The sequence below is a fragment of the Ovis canadensis genome, chromosome 2, assembly GCF_042477335.2.
Source record: "Ovis canadensis isolate MfBH-ARS-UI-01 breed Bighorn chromosome 2, ARS-UI_OviCan_v2, whole genome shotgun sequence".
Taxonomy (NCBI): domain Eukaryota; kingdom Metazoa; phylum Chordata; class Mammalia; order Artiodactyla; family Bovidae; genus Ovis; species Ovis canadensis.
In genome coordinates this window covers 29,339,552-29,361,051 of record NC_091246.1, presented here as the reverse complement: position 1 = coordinate 29,361,051, position 21,500 = coordinate 29,339,552, and the positions used below count along the sequence as shown (strand labels likewise).

Here is a 21,500-nt window from a genome sequence, read left to right as displayed (position 1 = left end):
GCCTCTTTCCCCAAACTTTGCTCAAATTTTCCCAGCTGTAATTTACTACTTATTAGTTGTATCTGGGCTTCCCTGATAGCTCAGTTGGTAAAGAATCCGCCTTCAAGGTAGGAGATCCTGGGTTGGGAAGATCCACTGGAGAAGGGATAGGCTACCCATTCCAGTATTCTTGGGCTTCCCTTGTGGCTCAGCTGGTAAAGAATCCACCTGCAATGCAGGAGACCTGGGTTCTATCCCTTGGTTGGGAAGATCACCTTGGGAAGATCACCTTGAGAAGTTATTCAATGTTCTGGCCTAGAGAATTCCATGGACTGTATAGTCCATTGGGCCACAAAGAGTCAGACACAACTGAGCGACTTTCACTTCACCTAGTTGTATCTGAATTAGATAAGAGCCTATAGCAAGGATTTGAGCATTGTACTCTGTATCTCATAACTGAGGGACTGTGGAATCAGCTCTCTAGCCCTCTTGCCACACTGTGACCCCCTCAGCCATAAGGATCTCTTTTAGTTTTACAGTGGAAGAAGTTTATGCCACCACATAGCATCTGTGAGTGCTGTGATACCCTCCCTAACACTGTGCGTGTCATTGTCTGGGTCCCTCTGGCCATTTGGGCTCTTTGGCTGGCTGGGGCTTCTCACTCTGCTCCTGTCCACAGTGAGGCATCCCTGGGTAGAGGAGTGGAGGAGCCCTAGTTCCTGTGACTGACAGAATCCCTCCTGATCTGTGACCATGACCATGATCATGTCTGGGCCCAAGAGGAGGCTTCAGTGAACGTGACTTTAAATTCCAAAATGTGTCTAAAGGCAGCTGGAGCTGACGCTTGCTAGAGCGTCGGAGAACTAACCATGACAGGCATGAGGGAATAACACAGGGCACACACCATTGAGGACACAACAACCAAGTTTATTAACATTCTCTTGCTTTCACTGCATGCTTCTAATTAAAAGTTTATAAAAATTTGTATGAGGAGAAAATAATTTAGTTCAGTTCATTTTCAAACCATAATGTTAAAAATTATTCTTTTTATAAGAATTCTTTCTTTCTTTCTTTAGCTTTCTTTCTGTTAGCAGTAGCATTTCTGTCTTCATTTAAAAAAAAAAGGGAGGGGGTGGGGATAGGAAATAAGATTGCATGACTCTGTTTTTCCAGAATACTTAGGGAAGCCAGGTTCCCAAACAGGAATTGCCCCTGGTAAGCCTAAATAAAATATTCAGATTTCAAAATGAGAAGAAAATGTGGAAATAAATTACATTATGTGGATCTTTGAAACTTGGAAGTGCTAATTCCAAGAGATTTTTATATTAGATACCCCAAGCTTCGTATCCCATTGGCGGTCATCCTGTCCTCTGTGACAGGGAGGATTGAGATGGATAAAGAGTCCCATTAGCACTAGGGGAGGTTTCACATGTAAATCCCTTCACAAATGGGAGAGCAAATAAAGAGCGTCCTGCTTAGTAAGTCAACATAACTTGGGTGTTAGTTTTTTCTCCTAGAAAAGTGCCCTTGGTGGTTTGTTATCTTTGAAGTGGATGAGGCAGGAAGCTCTCAGCCCACAGTGTTTGCCTGCTTTTCCTTCCCATCAGGATTGTCCAACATCCTCAGCCTTTTCTCCAGCCTCTGCTTCCATTCTTCTCTGAGCCTGAGGAAAAGAAACAATATTCATGGTCATTGCATTTGTTTCTGCATCTGCTGGTGCAGTGAAGTTTATTTTCTTCTGAAGAATATTTTTAAGAGAAACAAATGGCTTTTACAAATTAATGAAGAAAATAATTAACAAGAATAATGAACAGTCTATGAATGCGTAGTTTTCTCCAAAATTTACTCCTTCCGAAATCCATATGTGGATTCAGTGTAGTATCAATCAAAATCCCAGCAGGACTTTTCTGTAGGTATCAACAAGCTGATCCTAAATTTTATATGGAAAGGCAAAAGAAATTGATTAGCAAAACAACTTTAAAGTAGAAGAAAGTTGGAGGATATAGACCATGTGACTTTGAGGCTTAATATAAAGATACCATCATCAAGAGAGTGTAGCATCAGTGAAGGAACAAACAGATCATAGAACAGAATAGAGAGTATAGATATAAATACACACAAACACAGACAATTGATTTTTGATTAGGGACAAAGACAACTCAATGGAGGAAAGATGTATAAGTGCTAGTCACTCAGTCATGTCCACCTCTTTGTGACCCCATGGACTGTAGCCCACCAGGCTCCTTTGTCCATGGGATTTTCCCAGCAAGAATATTGGAGTGGGTTGTTGTTTCCTCTTCCAAAGGATCTTCCCCACCCAGGGATCAAACTCACATCTCCTGCATTGGCAGGCAGGTTCTTTACCACTGAGCCACCTGGCACGAAGGATAGCTTTTAAAAAAAATGGTACTGGAACATTATACATCCATATTTTTTTTAAAAAAAACATGGCCCTTGACCCACACTCACATTTTATACAAAATTAACTAAAAATGAATCACTTACTTGAAGGTAAGTAAGACTAAGGCTTCAATAAAACAGCCAAAAAATAATATCTTCATGATCTTGGGATCAGGAAAAAAATCTTATATACAACACAAAAAAGCATGATTCTTAAAAGAAGAGAAAATTTGGGAGTTTATCAAAATTAAAACATTTACTCTTTGAAAGATACTGTGAAGAGAATAAAAGACAAGCCATTAACAGTATTTGCACATAACATGTCTGATAAGAGACTTGTTTCTAGAAAGTATATTTCAAACTCAATAATAAGAGAATAATATAATGGATAAAATATTTGAACAGTCATTTTTCTAAAGAAGTTGTATGAGTGACAAATAAACCCATAAGACATGCTCAACATAATTAGGATGAGTGGCAAATAAACAGATAAAAGATGCTCAATATAATTAGGAAAATACAAATTAAACCACGAGGAGGTATCACTCACTTGACAGAATGATCAAAATAAAAACAAAGCCAACTCTGTCACTCTCCACCTCCCCTGGCAAAACTAAAATTCAACCTTCACCCACCAAACCAAAAACATCTTCACAACAAAACTCAAACCAAGCATTAGTCAAGATGCTGAGTAGCCAGAATTTTCTTACATTGTTATTAAAATGCAAAATGGTGCGGTCAGTTTGTAAAACAATTTCTTACACAGCTAACCATATGTTAACCATATGACCCAGTAATCTCAATCCTAAGAGTTTACTCAAGAGAAATAGAAATTTATGTTCACACAGAAATCTGTATGTGAATGTTTACAGCACTTTATTTATAGTCACCAAAATCTGGAAATAACCTAAATGTACTTCAGTGGGGGAGTGGATCACCAAGTTATGATACATTCCTACCATAGAAAAGTACTCATCAATGAGAAGGAATGGATACACACAATTGATACACACAAGAAGAAGAAATCACAAGCACATTGTGCTAAATGAAAAGAATCAGACATAAAAGACTACATACTGTGTAATTCATTTATGACATTCTGGAAAAGGCAAAACTATTGTGATATAGAACAAATCAGTGGTTGCTATGGACTGGAAATTGGTATAGAGGTTGACCCAAAGCAGAAGCATAAGGGGATTTTTTTCAGAGTGATGGAATTATTCTATATCTTGATGGTGGTGATTATGTGATTCTGAGCATTTGCCAGACTCATGCATCTGTACACAAAAAGCAAAGAAATGCAGGCTTATAAGTCAATTAAGAAAAAGAAAGTCTGTAATCTACCAGGCACAGACTATACATATACAAATATAGTTTCCTTAGAAAAAAATCCAGCTAGTTCCTATGCATATGAAAAGATCTCAACCAAACTTGTAATTAATTCATTACAAGATGCCATTTTCCCCTGTTAGATTAAAAGTGATTAAGAGTCTGACAACACACAGTATGAGTGACAGTAAAATTTGACATTCCCACACTTGAGTGGAAGTTTAAACTAAAACAACCTCTTTGCAAGACAAGAGGGCAATAGTTACCAATATTTTAAACATTCATCCTTTAATATAACATCTTCATTTCTATGAACTTATCCCATAATATTATCCATGTATGAAAAATATATGTATAAGTATTCTTATTGCAACATTGATTACAAAGTCCCCAAATGAAAAACAACCTAAACGTTCTTCAAGGTGATTGGTTAAATTGATTGTCACGTCATTATAGTAGAAGACATTAAAGAAGAACTGAAAATGTTAATATAGAACCACTTCCAAGATAGAGTAAGTTAAAAAAGGCAGTTGCAGAATAGTGAAGATTGTATAGGTCCCATTTTGTATAGAAATATAGCACACATATTTATTTGCTTATTAAAACTAATGTTTTGGGGAGACATAGATGAGAAATTGTTGATGGCTATTTTCTCTGGAGAGTATGTCAAGGAGTCTAACTGAGAAGGACACTGGTTTCCAAGGTATACACTTGGTTAGTTTCTTAAGTTGGATAAATGCTTTCATTCATTTACTAGGGCAACCATGAAAAGAATAACACAGACTGGTTGGCTTAAACAACAGACATTTATTGTCTCATGGTTTTAGAGGATGGGAGCTCGAGATGGAGGTTTGATTTCTCCCAAGGCCTCTTTCCTTTGCATGCAGGTGGCCTTCTTAATCCATCCTCACGTGGCCTTTTCTCTGTTTGTGCATTCTTGGTGTCCCTTTGTGTATCAAACCTCCTCTTCTTATCAGGACAACAGTTAGATTGGACTGGGACCTCCCATAAAAAGTCTCATTTTAACGCTCATCTGTTTTAAAGGCCCTATCTCCAAATACAGTCACGTTCTGAGGTAGGACTGGGGGTTAGGGCTTCCACATACTAATTTGCAGGGTGAGAGGCACGACTCATAACAGTGCTAAAGCAGTGCATGATTATTATGGGTAAATTAGAATATATGATAAAGAATAAAGAAAACTTGGATTCAGCTTTACTTTTCAGTCTTGTAAATAACCCTAAAATGAATATGATAATATGTAATACTCTTTCTATATACTAGTCTACTTTCATTGAAGAGATTCCCAGAGGTGAATAACGAGAGGGTGTAAATTTTTTAAAATTTATTTTTATTTTTGACTGCACTAGGTCTTCATTGCTGTGCTCAGGCTTTCTCTAGCTGTGTCTAGTAGGGGCTACTGTCTAGTCCCAGTGCATGGGCCTCTCATCACAGTGGTCTCTCTTGTTGCAGAGCATGGCCTCTAAGGCACGCAGGCTTTCATTTTTGTAGGGTGTGGGCTCAGTAGTTGTGGTATATGGGCTTTAGTTGCCCTTAGGCATGTGAAATCTTCCCAGACAAGGGATCGAACCCATGGTCCCCTGCATTGGCAGGGAGATTCTTAACCATTGGACCACCAGGGAAGTCTGAGGGTATAAATATTTTGAAAGCTCTAGGCATCTATTACCAAACTGTCTCTAGGAAACTTCTTACTTAAAAGTCTGCTCAATTACAGGCTCAAGAGAGAATGGAAAGAATTTGGAATGTTGGCCTGTTGTTGGTGGTAGTTGTTGCTTAAGCGCATTAGCAACCAAGGATGGAAAATTAAAATATTGAGAGAATTGAATACTGTAAAGACACTGGTTATCATCCTTATTCTGCTTTAGCTTTAAATAGAATGAATGACACAAAGATATAATTTTCCAGTTTGAAAGGGGAAATAAAACTTGTAACTGATGCTTTTCAATTAGTGGGCAACGTACCTTACACATGGACGTCCCTGGTAACTTAGTTGGTAAAGAATCCACCTGCAATGCAAGAGACCCCAGTTCGATTCCTGGATCAGGAAGATCCCTGGAAAGGCTTGCCATTTCCTTATCAAAGGGATCTCCCCAACCCAGGGGTTGAAACTGTGCCTCTGGTGTCTTCTGCATTGGCCAGCAGATTCTTTACCACTGTGCCACCTGCGAAGCCCCAGTATCATGTAGGTCCATCATTAATTGAAGGGGCTTTAACCTTTCCTTTGTGTGGTGAGCATGAAAATGTGTTGCTCAGAGATCCAGCTGGCCAATTGCCAGTTTTTGTGAATAAACTTTTATCATAATGTAGCCCTGCCCATTTGTTGACATACTGTCTGTGACTACTTTCACACAATGACGGAATTGAATAGTTGCAACACAAGAGCATATGACAAAGCTGAAAATATTAAGCATTTATTATTTGTCTGATTTCATCAAACCATAGCTGAATTGCAATCACAGGTGGACTATAGACACAAAGTTTAGCAAAAGCCAATAGAAAGATGCTATGAGAATCAGTTGGCTATATGAAATGTGTAATAAAAAGCATTGTACATTTTCTTATGATTTGTAAAGATTTGTGTTACACATCTTTATATCAGTAAAATTTATAATTAACTTATGTACATATATGTGTATATATATATATATATATATATATCAATTCAGTTCAGTTGCTCAGTCATGTACAACTCTGCGACCCCATGGACTGCAGCACACCAGGCTTCCCTGTCCATCACCAACTCCCCAAGCTTACTCAAACTCATGTCCACTGAGTCAGTGATGCAATCCAACCATCTCATCCTCTGTCATCCCCTACTCCTCCTGCCTTCAATCATTCCCAGCATCAGGGTGTTTTCAAATGACTCAGTTCTTCTTATCAGGTTGCCAAAGTATTGGAGTTTCAGCTTCAGCATCAGTCCTTCCAATGAATACCCAGGACTGACCTCTTTTAGGATGGACTGGTTGGATCTCCTTGCTATCTAAGGGACTCTCAAGAGTCTTCTCCAACACCACGGTTCAAAAGCATTAATTCTTTGGCATTCACCTTTCTTTATAGTCTAACTCTCACATCCATACATGACTACTGGAAAAACCATAGATTTGACTAGACGGACCTTTGTTGGCAAAGTGATGTCTCTGCTTTTTAATATGCTATCTAGGTTGATCATAACTTTTCTTCCAAGGAGCAAGTGTCTTTTAATTTCATGGCTGCAGTCACCATCTGCAGTGATTTTGGAGCCCACCAAAATAAAATCTAGCACTGTTTTCATTGTTTCTCCATCTATTTGCCATGAAGTGATGGGACCAGATGCCATGATCTTAGTTTTCTGAATGTTGAATGTGTGTGTGTGTGTGTGTGTGTATATATACTCCACAGATTCATCCAACTTCATCTTGCCCTCTACTTCTTGGAGGACCCAAATGAATACATTTGGAATGATTAATTTATTATAGGAACAGAATTTAGGAATTTGGGGTTTATGACACATTTATTCACTTTTTATAGTAGCTATATCACTATATATTACCAGTTGGATGATAGATGCCACTATCCACCTAAATCCCCACTAAATCCTGTTTTATGAGTATTTATACTGTTAACTGCCCCTTTCTGGTCACTATCTTTCATTACTGTGTTGCTTCTCTCTCTTTGTGCTCTCAGTAATTTGGTGAATGGAAGTGTATATGGACCTTTTAGTCTATAGTAAGAAAGGTCAAAATGAAAAAGATAACACTTAAAAATAGGTATACAGAGTCAGATACAGTAGAAGAGTAATAAAACAGACATTAAAGCTTGAAGAAAACTTTTTTCCCTTAAGCCTAGAAATATTGACCTCACTTTTCAAATGGAGACCAGATAATACATACTATTTATTGTTCGAGATTCATCTGATTTGTGGAGGAGTTGTAATTAATATCTAGGAATACAAATTCTGATTGATTAGTATGGGTTTTAACTAGAAAGCAGGATTTGGTGAGGGGGGTGGTGAATCTTAAACCAGAATCCTAAGAATCAGAGATCAGTTGGGCACATAATTAGTGTTTTTCTATCACATGCTTGCTAGGCCCAAATAAATGTCAGTTTGGGTCCTCCAAGAAGCATAATTAAAGGAATTACCTATGGAAAATAAAGCAGGGGCTGAGGGATGGGGTGGAGAAGGAGGAAATTATTGGATAGAAAGAACCCCAAACCACAGCATAGTTGACATAACTGATAAGCAAGAATCAAAACAGAGGAAGGTGAATGGTCTTGGGGTGAGGACTAATAAACCCTTCTCATCACACAAGTCAACCAGATTCAATGTATATTGACACTGTGAGTTCTGCTAAATTCTGAAGAAGAATTTTGAAGGTCATACTTATTGCATTAAAACATTATTTTTTTCATATAAGTACTATACAGTTACTCAAATATAGTTTCAGCCTGGTTATTTAGACTTAGATGTTCATGTAGGTTATCATCTAAATTGAGATTCTTTGGAAAATAAAAGGGAGCATAATACATGATGATAACAAAATGATATACATATACCTGGACTGTTCCAACACACAAGATTTGTCCATTATTCCCACAGTACGCTTGACTTCTCTCAGATTGCCTCAACAGTTATTTCAAACCCGTTTTCTACTTCTCCAGGGGACTGACACTGCTGTGTTGCTTCTTTCTAGCCAGACTCAGAGATAGTAAGATGATTTCTAGTTCTGAGACCACCCACTTTGCCTTGTGATCTCATCTCCAGGACCTCTTCAACTCACATATGTTCCCAGGGTAAATGGATTCTCCGCAGCTCTGGCTGCTTTCCTCTCCGTCAGTGAACCCATAGGCGTGTGCTAATAAGCATGTCCATGGTAAAACACCTGTTTCCACTCTACTCACATTTGGCACAAGGTCTTGCTGGTTAGCTCAGCTGGGGAACAGAAGGCATTATTGGCTCTGGCATTGGTGAAAATTTTTGACATTTTTTTTTTCAGATTTTTGTCTTCTACCATTCATTTAAAACATTTCTTGATTGCACAGTGGCTTGAATTTGCCACTTTTTAAAATGGAGGGTAAAATTTTTAAAAAAGTGTTAGTGTTATGTGTGTGTTTGTCACTTACATATATGCATTTTGGAAAGTCATAACCCAGGAGGCTGAAATAGGAACCTAAGTGTTTATGCCATTCATTGGTCTGGTCAAGTGTATGCTGGAAGATAATTATTCTAGGACAAAGTTTCAAACTGTATGGTTACATTAGCAATATATAAACATTCTGACATTTTGTTTTGATTTCTCTGGGTACTAAGAGGCTATTTCCCCTTAGGAGCTGAAGAAGGGTTTTAAGAAGTTAATGATGGTACAACACAATACATGTGAATTATATGTGTTTTTAGCTCAGCATACTCAGAAACATGGAGGTACATGCCTCATTGTCCCTCAGAACACAGATGCCATTACACTTGTGAATGAGCATCTTAGCAAACAGACAGCTTGGCTGGGCTATTCCCATATCAGTGATGGAGAACCCAGACAGTCCCTGAAAAGTTGAGCTGATCTGTCTGCTCCAAGGCACTACACACGTGAGGGCAAGTGCTGGCCATTTTAGTCAGAGCAATGCTGACACATGTGACACCTCTTCTCACATAAATAAATGTCCCCCTCTCAGCAGACTGTTTTAGCTAGAACAAGTTCAACTGCCAGTGAAGGGAAGACCACATTATCCTCCATACCCCAGATCTTAATATGTAGGATCTCAAAGGTGGGATCTTTCACACTTATACACATCTGTTGATCTAACTCTGAAATTCAGTATAATCTTGTGTCCTGGGGGTTGCAACAGAGGCAGGGTGAGGAAGAGATTTTTTTCAGTTCATTAAGATATAAATAACAGAAACTCAATTTTGTTTATACCAAAAAAAGCTTGTTCATATCTATATCATTTGTTCTCAATCAGGGACGACTCTGTCCTCCAGGGGACATTTGGCAATGTTGGGAGATAATTTTGGTTGTCACAATGAGGGAGGGAAATCCTACCAGCATCTAATGTTTTAAGGGATACTGCTAAACTTCTTACAAGGCACAGGACAGTCACTCCACTAACAAATAATTATAAGGTCCTAAATGTCAGTAGTGTTAAAAGGATGAGAAATCCTGATATAGATGGTGGCATGAGTAGATGAATAAATCGTGTCTGTAATTTTCTATATTTTATGATAGTTTGACATCTTAGAAAGCTTAATGACCACAGAAAGGCTGCCCTTCCCAGGGCTAGCCCTTCTTTTGCATGCCAACCAATCCTGAGTCTGTGGCCCCTACCACCTCCTTATCTCTCTAGCATACATAAAGCCGTATTTCTTCTGCCCTATACCATCCCAGGGCCAGGACAAGCACCAGACAGCTAGAGACCACCCATAAATCCCCAAACCCCTGGGCATTACTCAAACTAGCCAATCCTAAGCTGTTGACTCTGCCTTGACTTGTCTTTTCCTTGGAAATTCCAATAAAGGCTCTGGCTTAGACTTTCCCCTTGCTTTCATCTTCTGTCACCTGGCCAAAACCTGGTGCTTCCCTGGTGGCACTGGATGGCATGCAGCGATACTCTCTCTGAAAGCTGTGAATATAATAAACACCTTCCTTCTAAGCCTTGTTCTCCTTTTGATTTGTGGCTGCACTGACCTAACAATATTGCTTCCAACATTTGCATAATTAGGACAGTGGGTAATGAAAATAATTCAGCCTCTCCATCTTCATATCTGGTATATTTCTGGGGAAATCTCCCTTGAAAAACAGTGAAGAAACAATTCACATACTTTCTCAGGGCACTCCTTTCCTGACGATCTTCCTCCAGTTCCCGATAACAGGTCTGTTTGCTAATTTCCTTCTCCCAGAAGCTTTTGAGCTCATGACAGGTTTCACAGCAGAAGACTTCTCGACGAATGTATTGATTGTTCATCCTCTAAAAAGAAAAAGAAAAACAAATCCAAGTACTTCAAATAAAGGCACTCTAATTTTGGAATGATGAAAGATGTTTGAATCCATACACTGCTATTTACAGATTTTGTGACCCCATGGATTATAGCCCTCCAGGCTCCTCTGCCCATGGAATTATCCAGGCAAGAATACTGGAGTGGGTAGCCATTCCCTTCTCCAGGGGATCTTCCCAACCCAGGGATAGAATTCAGGTCTCCTGCACGGCAGGCAGATTCTTTACCATCTGGTCCACCAGGGAAGCCCTGGTTGCCTAAATATGTTGCCTAAATATTTTTTTTTAATTCTTCTTAAATCATTTTAATATCTTACTAATTTTGTCATTAAATAAAGTAAAAAATTTGATAATAGTTCATCTCATATTTGTGACAGTCATGATTTTAACTTAAAAAATTATCCTTTAACAGTTGTTTCCCAACTGTGTGTATGTGTGTAGAATGAGATGGTATGTGCAAAGCTCTAGAGGCAATGCATGGCAAATAGCAGGCACCCAATAAATGTTATGGTCTTTCCATCCTTCCTCACAGAATAAAAATAACATCTATCATTTACAGATATCAAAGGAACATTTCATGCAAAGATGGTCACAATAAAGCACAGAATGGTAAGGACCTAACAAAAGCAGGAGAGATTAAGAAGAGGTGGCATGAATACACAGAAGAACTATACAAAAAAAGTTCTTAATGACCCAGATAACCACCATAGTGTGATCACTCACCTAGAGCCAGACATTCTGGGATGTGAAATCAAGTGGGCTTTAGGAAGCATTACCATGACCAAAGCTAGTAAAACTGATGGAATTCCAGCTGAGCTATTTCAAATCCTAAAAGATGATGCTGTTAAAGTGCTGCACTCAACATGCCACAAATTTGGGAAACTCAGCAGTGGCCACCAGACTGGAAAAAGTCAGTTTTCATTCCAATCCCAAAGAAGGACAATACTAAATAATGTTCAAATTACCACACAATTGCACTCATTTCACATACCATAGCAAGGTAGTGTTCAAAATTCTCCAAGCTAGATTTCAATAGTACATGAACTGAGAACTTTCAGTTCAAGCTGGATTTAGAAAAGACAAGGGAACCCAGAGATCAAATTGCCAGCATCTGTTGGATCATAGAAAAAGCAAGAAAATTTCAGGAAAACACCTACTTCTGCTTCATTGACTATGCTAAAGCCTTTGACTGTGTGGATCACAACAAACTGTGAAAAATTCTTAAGGAGATAGGAATACCAGACCACCTTATCTGCCTCCTGTGAAACCTGTATGCAAGTCAAGAAGCAACAGTTAGAACCGGACATGGAACAACAGACTGGTTCAAAATTGCGAAAAGAGTACATCAAGGCATATATTCTTACCCTGCTTATTTAACTTATATGCAGAGTACATCATGTGAAATGCTGGGCTGGATGAAGCACAAGCTGAAATCAAGATTGCTGGGAGAAATATTAATAATCTCAGGTATGCAGATGATACCACCCTTATGGCAGAAATTGAAGACGAACTAAAGAGCCTCTTGACGAAAGTAAAAGAGGAGAGTGAAATAGCTGGTTTAAAGCTCAACATTAAAAAACTAAGATCATGGCATCCGGTCTCATCACTTCATGGCAAAGAGATGGGAAAACAATGGAAACAGTGACAGACTTTATTTTCTTGGGCTCTAAAATCACTGTTCATGGTGACTGCAGCCATGAAATTAGAAGACACTTGCTCCTTGAAAGAAAAACTATGACCAACCTAGACAGCTGCTGCTGCTGCTAAGTCGCTTCAGTCGTGTCTGACTGTGCGACCCCATAGACGGCAGCCCACCAGGCTCTGCTGTCCCTGGGATTCTCCAGGCAAGAACACTGGAGTGGGTTGCCATTTCTTTCTCCAATGCAAAAAAAAGTGAAAAGTGAAAGTGAAGTCACTCAGTCACAACCCCATGGACTGCAGCCTTCCAGGATCCTCCATCCATGGGATTTTCCAGGCAAGAGCGCTGGAGTGGGGTGCCATTGCCTTCTCCTAACCTAGACAGCAGAGACATTAATTAAAAATATTAAAAAGCAGATATTAAAGATATTAAAAAGCAGAGACATTACTTTGCCAACAAAGGTCCATATAGTCAAAGCTATGGTTTTTCCAGTAGTCATGTATGGATGTGAGTGTAGAACCATAAAGAAGGCTGAGTGCCAAAGAATTAATGCTTTTGAACTGTGGTGTTGGAGAAGACTCTTGAGAGCCCCTTGGACTGCATGATCAAACCAGTCAGTTCTAAAGGAAATCAACCCTGAATATTCATTGGAAGGAGTGATGCTGAAGCTGAAGCTTCAATACTTGGGCCAACTGATGCGAAGAGCCAACTCATTTAGAAAAGACCCTGATGCTGGGAAAGATTGAAAGCTGGAGGAGAAGGGGGCAACAGAAGACAAGATGGTGGATGGCATCACTGACTCAATGGACATGAGTTTGAGCAAGATCTTGGAGATGGTAAAAGACAGGGAAGCCTGGCATGCTGCAGTCCATGGGGTCGCAAAGAGTTGGACAGGACTGAGCGATTGAACAACTATCATTTATTGAGCATATAGTATATAATAGGCATTTCTTACACATTGTCCCATTTGATCCTCACAACAGTTCAGACAGAGGGATGTATAAATGTCTTAAACTCTCTCAGTTTCTTCATCTGAACTCATGGTTCAGATGAAGAAACTGAGACAGAATTTGCCTATAGCCTCATAACTGAACATGAAAGAGCAAAAATTTAGATCTTGTTCTATCCATCTTAAAAGTGCATGCCCTCTATTTCTATTAATCCTCATCACAAGAAATGGTGACTATTTTGGATTTGAGTATATCCAGAGCAAGTTTGTGTAGCACGTGTGTGTATGTCCCATGAAAATATACATGTTTAATACTAAAAAACATTTACTTTTTACCTAAACATTGCTCATTTTTCAGATCTTAGTGGCTTTTAGGGGCAAGTAGATGCAAAGACTGTAAAACAAATCCTTTTCTACTTATTGGTGAGTGCCTACTCAGAGAAAAGCTTTGTCTCCAGCTGGAGATTAGAAAGGATCTTGACCTTCACTCCCTCACTACAGAGTGCCGGTGATCCCATGCAAGCTGAATTGCCTAGGTGGGCAGCCCAGAGGATTGAGAGTGAGAGAGAAGTTTAGAAAAGGTTTCAGGGAATAAGTAATCCATTTATTATTTTGCATTTATAATATAGAATAGTTATAATTCTATAATATAGACATATAATTATAATATTTTATATTATAGAATATGTGATTTATTAATATAACATAATATTTATAATACAGAATAATTCAGAATATTTTATTTATATTTATAATATAGACTAACACCTGTACCAGTCAGAGGCTCCCCTGGTGGCTCAGAGGGTAAAGAATCTGCCTGCAATGCAGCAGACCCAGGTTTGATCCCTGGATCAGGAAGATTCCCTGGAGAAGAGAATAGCAACCCACTCCAGTATTCTTGCCTGGAGAATCCCATGGACAGAAAAGCTTGGCGGGTTACAGTCCATGGAGTCGCACAGAGTCAGACATGACTGAGTGACTAACACTCTCACTCTCTGTACCAGAGAGGTGGCAAGACCTTCCCACTTAGAGGGATGTATAAATGTCTTAAAGTAGAAAGAAGCTTGACTTTTCTGGAACTGAAGGCAGCTTTAAGTATTCCATAAAGCTTTTTTCCAAATCCACTCCTATTTTGTCTCCTAGACCCATCTTCTAGTCATCTGGTCATTTCTGTAGTCACAAATGACTCAGACAAAACTGTGCCAGGAACATGAGGGGAGGTGCTGTACCCTAGAGTTTCTCCAGATTCTCTCTGACCCTGAGTCTTAAGAGTAGAGCAAGGCCCATTCTGCAGCCTGACGGGAGCATGTTCTGTTTTATAAGGGTATATTTCCCATTTGTTTTCTGTCCTTGGCCATAGGATTCAATGCACATATTTCTGATAAATTCCTGATCACTTGACATTAAAAGAGTTGTTAATAAAAGAATATATCAGATTTTAACAAGTATATAGCATATCAAATTTTCATTCATAGAATTAGAGTATAGAATATGGGCGATTAGGTTTCCTATGAATTTAGTTCAAGCAATCTAAGGCCTCTCACTCTCTTGATGTGATCTCTGCCTCTGTAAACACTAGATAAGAAAATACCACTTGCTTTCACCTGGGAGGAAAGTGTTAATGCAGACTTGCAACTAAAGTAGACAGAAGGTAATGCAAGATTTATTCACACATTCTTTTATGACAAAATGTCCCCCCAGATTTCAAGTTTATATTAGGTATCTGGTATTCAGAAAAAGGATAGTTTGTTCACTAACTTCTTTTCTTGATATTTACAATATTTTTTTCTAAAGAGATTTTTATTTTTAAAAAAGAGGCCTATACAGGAACATAGACTGCTCACATCATCATGTCATTTCACATTCACTCCATTCAGAAAAAAAGGTGCAATTGGTGCAAAAAGGTGCAATTTGAAGATCTATTTCAAACAACATTTCAGTTGTGTAATTAAAGTTAGGTTAAGAGAAACAGCTGAAAGCAGGGTGATATCTACACATCCAAGGAATAAATTAAATCAGGGTGAGCCTTTGGGAATTCAAGCAGCAGGCTTTGAAGAATCTGATGCATGCTAGCACTGTTTCCCTTTGTGTCAGAAAGCACTTCTGAGGCTGTAACATTTGGGAGGACTTGAACAAGGGTCAAACTCAGATATTCTCAGGGGTCAAGCCAGGCTCCCTTTACTCCTAGGGGAGTGAAGCCACTAGACCCAAGCAACAGGGAGCGGGAAAGACATGGTCATTTGCAGAGTACATGCTCTGCTTCAAGACATCACATTCAAGATGGAGGTGAACACTGTGCTTGCTGAAAAAAAGAGGGTTTTCAACTGCGTGCTGTCTGACGGCTCCCTAGTTGCTTCTCTTAAGGGATGTGTTCTCTATCTAAGACTTTAGCTTTACATCTCTCTTCCTTTTCTCAAAACCCCCTCCACAGCCTCTCTCTGCAGGGCATCCTGTACTATTTCACTTTGTCTCCCTTCTCCCTGCCAGTCTCTCTGAGCAGCCACTTTCTTGCCTCCAAACCTGAATGTGCAAACACCATCCTCACTGGCCAGAGTGGCTCTTGCTGTCATCCCAGCAGCAACGGGGTTGAAACTTCCCACCAACCTTCACCTCACTTACTAGATAACATACAGGTACAGTGGCCTACCAAACACAGATTTGGTTCTGGCCCCATTCACCATACCTAGAGGATGGCCAAGGAGCTAAGAAGGAGGACAGAGAACTGTTACTGCTGTGACTTTGGGCAATAACTCCTTCAGCTGCTCTGAGCCGCAGTTTCATTATCCATAAACTAGAGATTAGTTGTGGTAATGTAGAGGGAATCACCTAATACACTTCTATTCATGCCCCAAATGTTCATCTACCAGCACAACACATGCCTGCCCTCAGGGAGCTCAGTCTATTGCCCTATCCCTGGTAAAAGATCAAAAAATGTTAATGAATTTGAACCATCACCTAAACAAACTCTTATCATCTTTAGGGATTCCCAGGTGGCTCTGTGGTAAAGAATCCTCCTGCCAATGCAGGAGACGCGATTTCAATCCCTGAGTCAGGAAGAACCCCTGGAGTAGGAAATGGCAACCCACTCCAGTATTCTTGCCTGGGAAACTCCATGGACAGAGGAGTTCTAGCAGGCTACAGTCCATGGCGTTGCAAAGAGTTGGACATGGCTGAGTGACTGAGCACCTCTTTACTTTATAAATGGTATTAAATGTTTTACTCTTTCTTGGCTCAGATTATTTAAGGTTTATTTATCTCTGTTGATGAGCTGTCAGAACTGGAAAGCCTTATACTTAAGGGATAAGATGCTTCCGTGTTTGTTCAAGGCCCAGAGTTGGGCAAAGTACAGAGAACACGTCAACAAAAGTTCTTGGTTATGTTTCACCTTCACATCATGGGGAGGAAACATGTATTTGGGGATCCTTGTGGTCAGATTTTATAATCCCATTCACTAAATAATGTCCAATATGTTTAAGAAGTGATTGTCTTACTAAAGTTGACAAGTTGCTATTCTGCCAAAGTTTGGACTCAATCCTCCCATGTTACTTCATAACCTGCTTGTTTTGCTAGAAACTGCTGGAAAATGTGAACTTCAGCATTTAGGATCATTATAGCCTGTAAGGATTTACATTTGAGGAAATACGTTTTGTTTTAGATGAGCTATGCCACCTGTACTCCTTTATTTTTACTTGTGTTACATCTATTGCATCATATACCGTGCTATAAGCAGCATGGTAGTAGCTCTTCTCCTTTTTAGCCTCAAGAAACAGAATTAACAGTAACTTTAGAAAAACATTTTTTAGGAAAATATCCAAATGAGGCAGGGGACAGAAAATTAAAGGTGTCCAGCTTTCCCTAGGAGTGCTAATGGGAAACCTAAGCACTGATAGTTACTTTCTCTGCATCCTTATATGTCTCATCAACTACGTCTGTAGTGCTGCCCCTGTAGGTTCAGTGAAACTGAAAAGGCATTACTTTCCTAAGTTGTTCTCTGAGTGGAGTCAGGAAGAAGGGAAAACCACTGTAATCTACTATGGGACAGATCAGTGTTGCTTAGATAGTCACAGGGATAAAAAATGCTAAGGAATGTCTGGACACATAAACTCATCAGGTAGCTGAAAACTCCTGAGTCATTTTGAAAGATCTTTGAGATTAAGATCATATCTTTTACTGAGAAATTTTTCAAACTCAGTTGTTTCCATTATGTTCTTCTGAAATTGATTTTTTTAAATAAACCCAAGTTTAGATCTTTACCCTCATTCCTTTTATATTTCAACTTGCTACTTTCACCTCATGGTGTATGCAGATTAGAGAGGAATAGACCCTTTAGATGAATCTATGTGTGTGCTCCTAAAGTCTTTTTTAATTTCCAGTATTAGGGCTTCCCTGGTGGCTCAGTGGTAAAGAATCCGCCTGCTAATGCAGGAGATGTGGGTTTGATCCCTGGGTTGGGAAGACCCACTGGATAAGAAAATGGCAACTCATTTCAATATTCTTGCCTGGGAAATCCCAAGGACAGAGGGTCCTGGCAGGCTACAGTCTATGGGGTCACAAAACACTCAGACAGAACCTAGCAACGAAACAACAACAATCCTGAGATTCTCTAAGAATATAAGATAATTACTTTTTCTTGACACCTAGAGGATTTCCCTGGTGGCTCAGATAGTTAAGCATCTGTTTACAATGCAGGAGACCTGGGTTCGATCCCTGGATCAGGAAGATCCCCTGGAGAAGGAAATGGCAATCCACTCTAGTACTATTGCCTGGAAAATTCCATGGACAGAGGATAGTATAAGACAATTACCTTTTCTTGACACCTAGATAGCTATGTTTCCCCCCACCTCCAATGGCTCGAAAATCAGGGGCAGCAAATTTAAATAGCTATCATGGCCATGTTGTCTTGTGCTCAGCCATATCTGATTCTGTGACCCCATGGACTGTAGGCCCCCAGGCTCCTCTGTCTATAGGAGGGGTTGCTATTTCCTCCTTCATGGGATTTTCCTGACCCAGGGATCGAATCGAACTCTCATCTCCTGTATTGCAGGCAGATTCTTTACCCACTCAGCTAACTGGAAATGTTCACATAAAAGAGTTATTTTTTTCATAAGAAACTATTAGGAATAAGTGATTCCCAACCTTTAAAAATATATATCAGGTTTACTGTTTTGATCTTTTCATTTTCCAAGTGTTGATAAAAACATAGATAAAGAGAAATAATTCTCCTCTTTAACATAAGCAATAGAATAAAATGCATTGATATTGAAAACTAAAAAGCAAGAGAGTTCCAGAAAAACATCTACTTCTGTTTTATTGACTATGCCAAAGCCTCTGACCATGTGGATCACAACAAACTCTGGAAAATTCTGAAAGAGATGGGAATACCAGACCACCTGACCTGCCTCTTAAGAAATCTGTGTGCAGGTCAGGAAGCAACTGTTGGAACTGGACATGGAACAGACTGATTCCAAATAGACAAAGGAGTACACCAAGGCTTTATATTGTCACCCTGCTTATTTAACTTATATGCAGAGTACATCATGGATGAAGCACAAGCTGGAATCAAGATTGCCAGGAGAAATATCAATAACCTCAGATATGCAGATGACACCACCCTTATGGCAGAAAGTGAAGAAGAACTAAAGAGCCTCTTGATGAAAGTGAAAGAGGAGAGTGAAAAAGTTGGCTTAAAACTCAACATTCAGAAACCTAAGATCATGGCATCTGGTCCCATCACTTCATGGCAAATAGATGGGGAAACAGTAGAAACAGTGGGTGACTTTATATTTCTGGGCTCCAAAATCACTGCAGATGGTGACTGCAGCCATGAAATTAAAAGACACTTGCTCCTTGGTAAAAAAGTTATGACCAACCTAGACAGCATATTGAAAAGCAGAGACATTACTTTGCCAACAAAGGTCTGTCTAGTCAAAGCTATGGTTTTTCCAGTAGTCATGTATGGATGTGAGAGTTGGACTACAAAGAAAGCTGAGCACTGAAGAATTGATGCTTTTGAACTGTGGTGTTGGAGAAGACCCTTAAGAGTCCCTTGGACTGCAAGGAGATCCAACCAGTCCATCCTAAAGGAGATCAGTCCTGAATATTCACCGGAAGGACTGATGCTGAAGCTGAAATTCCAATACGTTGGCTACCTGATGCAAAGAACTGACTCAACTGAAAAGACTTTGATGCTGGGAAAGATTGAAGGCAGGAGGAAAAGGGGACGACAGAGGATGAGATGGTTGGATGGTGTCCCTGACTGGATGGAGTTGGTGATGGACAAGAGAGGCCTGGCGTGCTGCAGTCCATGGCATCTCAAAGAGTCAGACACAACTGAGCAACTGAGCTGAACTGATGATATTTGGGTCTTAAGAATAGGCATAGGTGAAATAAAAGACTGCCTGGGACGGGACAAGTGAATTCTGAGCTAGCTAACGATTTTAGGTAAGAGAAGACTAATGAGAAAATAACACTTGTATTGAATATGCTCATAAAAATTCGGTCGTCTTATTTCCTCTGGGACTTATCTGAATTAATTGGAATGACAGTAAGTCATGAAGAAGGAGTATCAATAATTATTAGGCAAGTAGTTAATTAAATAAAGAAGTGGCCTTGAGTCCATGTAACCCTGGGAAATTTCTACAACCATTCTGAAACTTAAAGTTCTCATACCAAAAAAGATTGTTCTGAGAATTAAATGAGATTAGATCTAAAATACTTAACATAATAACTGGCTCATGGGAAAACATCCTCATCATTTTCGTCTATATTCAGATTATCCATCTGCATCAAGTACAGTACCAAATGTCTCATTTAGCCCACAAAATATTGTGGTAGGTTTTATTATTTCTGTATTTGTGGATAAGAAAGTAAGTCTAAGAAGTTTAGTGACTTACCCCCAGCCACAGAGTTAACAACAGGGAAAGTCATGGATCTACTCTGACCTGTGGATTTCACGGTCCCTGGTCTGTTCATTCATCAGATATTGACATCACACAGAAGTAGCAGCAGGTGACGTATCATGCATTGCAGTTGCTAATGAGATCTGGAAAATTATCTCATTTAATTATATAAATAACCCTAGGAAGTAGATCTTATTTCCTGTTATCAGGCAAAAAACAGGTTTAGAAGGTTTACGTTTTTGTTCAAATCACAGAACCAGTAAACACTGGTGCTGAGCATTGAACCTGTGCTGTCTGATTCCAAAAGTCCTGTCATCACCTCCCACAATTTGAACCACTTCCCTCACTCATTAAGGGAAAAGTTCACCTATCCTAGAAAAAATAAAGACTACTTAGTTTCTGTCATCAGAGAATATAATTATTCTCTGCAAGGGCATGTGTTGGACTTACCCAGGTCCAACCTATGCTCTCAATCCTGAGAATCCCTGTGTCTCTGTGGGCTTAAACTGGGAGGCTTGGTAACTAGACCAAAACTATTCTTGTAACATTTCACAATCTTGACTTTTTTTTTCCAAATAAGAAGTTAAAAAACTAAAAATTACTATTCTCTTTCTTTCAAGAGAAAAATTGCCATTGGGGTCGCAAAGAGTCAGACACGACTGAGCGACTTTCACTTACTCACTCACCTTGCTTCTCTCACATTTACCACACTGCCTTGCCACCCTCGTATGCAGAGCACTGACCTCTGGTAAATAAACCTTGGGCACGTGTTACCTATTAAACTCCCTGCTACTGAGCATTTTGTAATGCTGAAAAGTAAGAAAAGTCTTTTAAAAAGCGAAGGGAATTGCAGAAAGATGGGAGATCAACTTGAAAGAGCTCCCAATATCCAAAACTGGGAACAATTTGAGCCACAAATAAATAACATGACATTAGTTATAACCCAAAGGATGAATCTCATATAAATTAGTGAAATAAATAAATGGGATAAAGGGAAGATCATCCCTTTTAGAAGAATTCCAATGAATAAATGTAGAAGGAATGAGGGGAATTGAAATATCACCATAAGAATACCACATAGCTGTCTCAGCTGGAATCCTTTGATGGATGATAAAATTAGTGGAGGAAATTTTAAGAAGAAACAGGGTATTTGCAAAGCCTCAAAAAACCTCTCCAAAAATTTAGTAATTATTGTGGTAATTTTAACTTATGACCATAAATTATTGATTACTCACCCCCAACCCGAGAATGAAGCTCAATTCCTCTCCCCTTGAGTTTTGGATGACTTGGTGACTGAGGAGAAAATAGTAAATTTACAGTAGA

At 39.3% G+C, this 21,500-nt stretch overlaps 1 protein-coding gene across 1 annotated transcript; it reads right to left on the bottom strand.

Annotated features, from left to right (window-relative positions):
* Positions 1 to 885: 885 nt before the first annotated feature.
* On the bottom strand, positions 886 to 20,921 carry FAM240B (family with sequence similarity 240 member B). The gene is made up of 3 exons (XM_069579357.1): positions 20,864 to 20,921; positions 10,518 to 10,663; positions 886 to 1,642 (listed from the first exon to the last, which is right to left on the bottom strand). Exons 2-3 carry the CDS (start codon positions 10,658 to 10,660, stop codon positions 1,549 to 1,551), a joined length of 237 nt encoding a protein of 78 aa, XP_069435458.1. The 5' UTR covers positions 10,661 to 10,663; positions 20,864 to 20,921; the 3' UTR covers positions 886 to 1,548.
* Positions 20,922 to 21,500: the final 579 nt, after the last annotated feature.

Bases quoted from the DNA above. Each gene is read 5' to 3' on its own strand.
- FAM240B (XM_069579357.1), bottom strand. From the start codon at position 10,660: ATGAACAATCAATACATTCGTCGAGAAGTCTTCTGCTGTGAAACCTGT. The intron at 1,643-10,517 runs GTATGTGAATTG...TCTTTTCCTCAG, and splicing joins GAAAGGAGTGCCCTGAGAAA to GCTCAGAGAAGAATGGAAGC.